This window comes from Mastomys coucha, unplaced genomic scaffold (assembly GCF_008632895.1).
Source record: "Mastomys coucha isolate ucsf_1 unplaced genomic scaffold, UCSF_Mcou_1 pScaffold18, whole genome shotgun sequence".
Classification (NCBI taxonomy): domain Eukaryota; kingdom Metazoa; phylum Chordata; class Mammalia; order Rodentia; family Muridae; genus Mastomys; species Mastomys coucha.
In genome coordinates, this window is record NW_022196900.1 from 97,770,529 (window position 1) to 97,775,991 (window position 5,463).

General features: G+C 45.2%; 1 protein-coding gene across 1 annotated transcript in view; it reads left to right on the plus strand.

Annotated features, from left to right (window-relative positions):
- Positions 1 to 5,463, plus strand: part of Fbxo42 (F-box protein 42) — a 54,374-nt gene that overhangs the window by 40,562 nt on the left and 8,349 nt on the right. Inside the window, exons 5-6 of the mRNA XM_031379324.1 lie at positions 2,238 to 2,391; positions 3,761 to 3,871. Of these exons, the coding sequence (XP_031235184.1) occupies positions 2,238 to 2,391; positions 3,761 to 3,871 (265 nt within the window). The remainder of the gene's footprint in view (positions 1 to 2,237; positions 2,392 to 3,760; positions 3,872 to 5,463) is intronic.

Consider the following 5,463-nt stretch of genomic DNA (forward strand, 5'->3'; position numbering starts at 1 on the left):
AAAAAAAAAAAAAAAATAATAATAATAATAATAATAATAATAATCTGATTAGCCCTTTAATCAGAATTTTTGTAAAGTGAAAGCCATTTTGGACTTCTGTCGGCCCATATAGTCATATGCATAACATATGCATATAAGGGGGCATGAATCAATATGAGTTTGTATGGGTCATAAAAGGGATTCATAGCCAGGTGCAATGACAAATGCCTTTAATTCCAGCACCCAGGAGGCAGAGGCAGGCAGATCTCTCTGAGTCTGAGGCCAGCCTGGTCTGCAGAGAGTTCCTGGACAGCCAGAGAACTTGTGTCTTAGTTTAAGTTTTACTGTCCAGTGAAACTCTGATAAAGACAACATTTAATTGGGGCTGGCTTTCAGGTTCAGAGATTCAGTCCATTATCATCAAGGCAGGAGCATGGCAGTGTCCAGGCAGGGGTGGTGCAGGAGGAGCTGAGAATTCTACTTCTTGTTCTTAAGGCAACTAGGAGAAGACTCGCTTCTAGGTAGCTTGGACAAGGGTCTTAAAGCCCACACCCACGATGATACACTTCCTCCAACAAGTCTACACCAGCTCCAACAAGGCCGTATCTCCAAATAGTGTCGCTCTCTGGACCAAGAATATTCAAACTTACACACTCTGTCTTCCAAAACCAAAATAAATAGTAAACAATAAAATAAAAATAGAAGGGATTCATTAGAATGGCTTACATCATAGGGACTGGGTGGTCCAACGGTGGCCATCGAATACTACAGAAACTAGGAACATGGTAACTGCTCTGCCCACAAAACCAGATGCCTCAGCAGACTGAATCTGGTGCTGAAGGCCTGGAGGGTTTCTAGAGAGCCAGTAGCCCTCAGTCCTTATTGGAAGGTGTGATGCCAGCCAAGGGTGAGGCAGCAGCATCAGAGATCGGGACACGGACCATCAGGACCAGCTCCCAGGTGCTGGGAGTCCAATCTGCAGCAGCCCATAGACTGGGCATGGTCAGTCACACCTGTAAGGCAAGAGGTACAGACAGTAGGTCAGAAGTTCAGTGTCATCTTAGCCACACAGCAAGTGTAAGAGCTGACTACATGAGACCCTTCCTTAGTAGTTTAAAGAAAAAGGAAAACAGAAAAAATTGCACTCATTCCTTTGCTCCCAGCACTTGGGAGGCAGAGGCAAGAGGATCTCTTTTTTGAGGCCAGCCTGGTCTACAGCACCAGTTTCAAGACATCCAGGGCTACACAAAGAAACTCTGTCTCAAATAATAATAATAATAATAATAATAATAATAATAATAATAATAATAATAAATTTTACCATTTATTTTATGTGGTTGGGTACTTTGCCTGCATGTGTATCTGTGTTCCACATGTGTGTCTGATGCTGTGGAGTCCAGAAGAGGGCTTCAGATCCCCTGAGACTGGAGTTATGTGTTGGGACTTGCCATGTGCTTTATGGGAATTGAACCCTGGTCCAGTGCTCTTAACTGCCTGGAAGTTTTGTTTTGTTTTTTAATATTCTAGTATTTTTTGACCTATAGATATTGAAACAAGTTACTTTGACCATAATAACAATGAGATCCCAGTAGGAATTGGGGGAGTTAACAATGGTCATTTCAAAACAAAAAAGCTGGAAAGGTATGTTCCTATCCATGAGAGATGTGTCATCTTAGCATGAGCTATTTCTTTCTTTTCTTTTTCTTTTAGATAGGGGCATCATGGGGCCCATGCTGCTCGCAAACTCTGTGTAGTTGAGGCTGCCCTTGGACTAACTTATGACAGAGTTATATCCCACTGAACCTGTCTTAAGTTGAAAGTACACTTAATATACCTCCCAGACACCACAGCACAGCAATGGTTCGTAGTGTCCACCATTCTTCCTGTAACCGTGAGACTTACTTGAAGTGAGGCTCCTCTATTACCCAACATTCTCACTAGCTTATAAAACATCACATTTCCTAGGAGGATCCCACTGCCTGTGGCCATTGTGACACTGTTGTAAAGTTAAGCCAAGGCAAGTTGGGACCTTTTGAGATGGGTGCCCAGCCCATTCCACTCCACTTTCAGAGAAAGCTGAGTATCTTTTTGTGTGTTGGGTATGAAGATGTATAAGTCGATAATGGGTCTCTTAGACCCAGCTCCCCACCCGCCTTCTGCTGTGTGACAGACATTGCCTCCCCTCTTGTCCCTCCAAGGAAAGGTGATCTGTAGGTGTGTTCCCAGATGCTAACTGTGGTGCTGTCGCCTCTTCCTAGGGTCCTACCCTTCCCCCAAGGCTGGGGCCACCCTGGTCGTGTACAAGGACTTGCTAGTGCTGTTTGGTGGCTGGACAAGGCCAAGTCCCTATCCCTTACACCAGCCAGAGAGATTCTTTGATGAGATTCACACGTACTCACCATCTAAAAACTGGTAAGCCCCAAAGAGAACCCAGTCTGCATCTGGAGGAAATGGGTTTTACTGTGTTATGTTTTAGCTATTTTGGGTGTGGGTTTATGCCACTGGTGTATGGAGGGCAGAGGACACCAGGAGCCATCTCTCTTTTCTAACCATGGGAATGCCAGAGATAAAGTTCAGTTTGTCAGGCTCTGTGGCAAGTGCCTTAGCCCTACCAAGCTATCTTGCTTCCCCCAAAATGGGCTTTAAGTCAATGGATTCTTTATTTCTGTGTGTCAAGAACCTCTTGAAGGGGCTGGAAAGGTGCTTCCATGGTTAAGAGTGCTTCCTTGCGGAGGACCAGGGCTTCCCAGTGTTCAGCTCCAAAGAATCTAATAACCTCATCCCCCAGCCACACACAGCATAAACTCACATACACATGCATAAATATGAAAGTGAATATTTTTTAAAATTACTAACAATCTTGAAAAAATGTTTAACAAAACCACAGAATCCCTTGGAGGGTTTTTTCCAGGCAGAGGGAGCACAGCAAGAACTTGGCTATCCACTGTTGTGCAGCGTGCCCATAGGACATTAAGAACCTTTCCTCCCCCAAGAGGAGAAGAGCTCTAGTTCTCTTTTAGTTGGAGAAGGAGCCTTCAGCTTCTGAAGCTTCCTCCAGGAGCACAGGCGCAGCACCGTTCACATGAGGAACCCTGTGTGCTGTCACATTCTCGGGCTGTTTCTCAGACACATCGGTCGTCTTTTGTTTTGGTTTAGTTTTTTCAGAGAGGGTTTCTCTACATTTCCTTGACTGTCGTAGAACTCACTATGAAGACCAAGCTGCCCTCAGATTCACAGAAATCCTCTTTCTTCTGCCTCCCGAGTTTGTTTTGGTTTGCATTGGTGTTTTGCCAGCATGTGTCTGTGTGAGGGTCTCAGGTTCCCTGGGACTGCAGTTAGAGACAGTTGTCAGTCACCATGTGGGTGCTGGGAAATGAACCCAGATCTTCTCTGGAAGAGCAGCCAGCCAGTATTCTTGACTGCTGAGCCGTCTCTCCCGCCCCTGGTCATGTCTGTTGTAATGACAGTAGCCATCAATCAGATAAAATGACAGGTAGGACTTCCTCAGCACACAAGGCTGAGGGAGCCATGAAGCCAACTCTTGTCCTGTGGTGGTCTTCACTTCTTCCTTGGCTGTGTGCCACCACATTGAGATCTTGACATGGATGTAACTGAAGAAGGAAGCTCATGGGAAGCTAGGAATGCCCGTGCTCGGCCCCCACTCTTGTCCTGTCTGTGGCAGGCTGTGGTTCTTAGTGGAACACTCACTCCTTTGTGCCTCACACGTTCAGGATGGGGCAGGTGGTTCTGACTTCCGCTTCCTTCCATTGCTCTTCATTAGGTGGAACTGCATTGTCACCACACATGGGCCTCCTCCCATGGCTGGCCACTCCTCCTGTGTGATAGGTGATAAAATGATTGTCTTCGGTGGCTCCTTAGGATCCCGGCAGATGTAAGTACTTCCAACGTGCTTCATGCTCAGCAGAAGGTAGAAACTCCTGTTCATTCATAACAGGGCCAGAAGGGTGAACTAGGCAGAGCCGCATCTCTGAGCATAGTTCTCCTGAACCCAGTTACTTACTTCACTCCAACATTTAGTTGTTTCGTTCCTCCATCCCAGATCAGTTGACATATTTGCTCCATAAACTCAATGTTAAGACTTTCCTTCTGGGCTGGAGAGATGGCTCAGAGGTTAAGAGCACTGACTGCTCTTCCAAAGGTCCTGAGTTCAAATCCCAGCAACCACATGGTGGCTAACAACCATCTGTAATGGGATCTGATGCCCTCTTCTGGTGTATCTGAGGTCAGCTACAGTGTACTTACATATATAATAATAAATAAAGCTTTGGGCCAGAGCAGGCAGGGCTGGAGCAGGCAGAAGCAAGTAGGACCAGAGTGAGCAGAGGTCCCAAATTCAATTCCCAGCAGCCACATGAGGGCTCACAGCCACCTGTATAGCTACAGTGTACTCATTTACATAAAATAAATAAATCTTTTAAAAAGGGGGCTTCTCTTTAAATTTTTATTTAATGTATGAATGCTCTGGTACATATTCATATGCAGGCTAGAAGAGGGCATCAGATCCCCTTATAGATGGTTGTGAGCCACCATGTGGTTGCTGAGAATTGAACTCAGGACCTCTGGAAGGGCAGCCAGTGCGCCTAACCGCTGAGCCATCTATCCAGTCCTAAGAATTTCTTTGTGTTTAATACAGTGGGATCAAGTTCTTGTGAAGGCTCTTCTTGTTCTGTGCTATAGAAGACCATCTTTTAAGAAGTAGGATAGTTTATTGCCCAACTTAGACCCTTCGGGAGAAGGGAAAAGTATATTCACAGGATGGGTAGAAATGATGGATAGGAGACTGGGAAAGTGAAGTAGAAAGGAGAAGTTGTCAGGGAGGCTGGTCCCCAGCCACTGCCTTCTGTGTCACTGCCATCCCGTGTTAGAGTCAAGACAGCAAGTCCACCTGTGTCACTGGCATGAGTAGGAGCCACAGTAGTTTTCTGTATGCCCCGAATAAAATGAGGGGTTGATGAGCAGCTGGTCATGGTGGTATACCCCTTTAATCCCATCACCCAGGAGACAGAGGCAGGTGGATCTCTATGAGTTCCAGGACAGCCAGGGCTATATAAAGAAACTCTGTCTCAAAGGGAAAAAAAGAAAGAATAGAAAGAAACTAAGTAATTAAGTCATTGAAGACCCAAGCTTGCCCTATGACGGGACCCATCAGCTGCAAGTTTTTAAAATAGTTATTGAGGAGTTCAGGATCATACTCCGCTATGTAGCAAGCTTGAGGCCAGCCTAGGGTATATGAGAATCTGTTTTTTTAAAAAGTAAAACAATTCAAAAACAAAAATGTAAATTAAGTATAAAATATTTATGGAGAAAAATAAAAAGAACTGCCCTATAGATGAGAGGGCTCAGGGTTTAAATTTGGGAGTACTTTATATCATTGTGTGTAAATAGAAGACCTTAAAGAGACAACCAGAGACAGACTGCCAGTCCAGAGAGACAACCAGAGACAGACTGCCAGTCCAGAGAGAC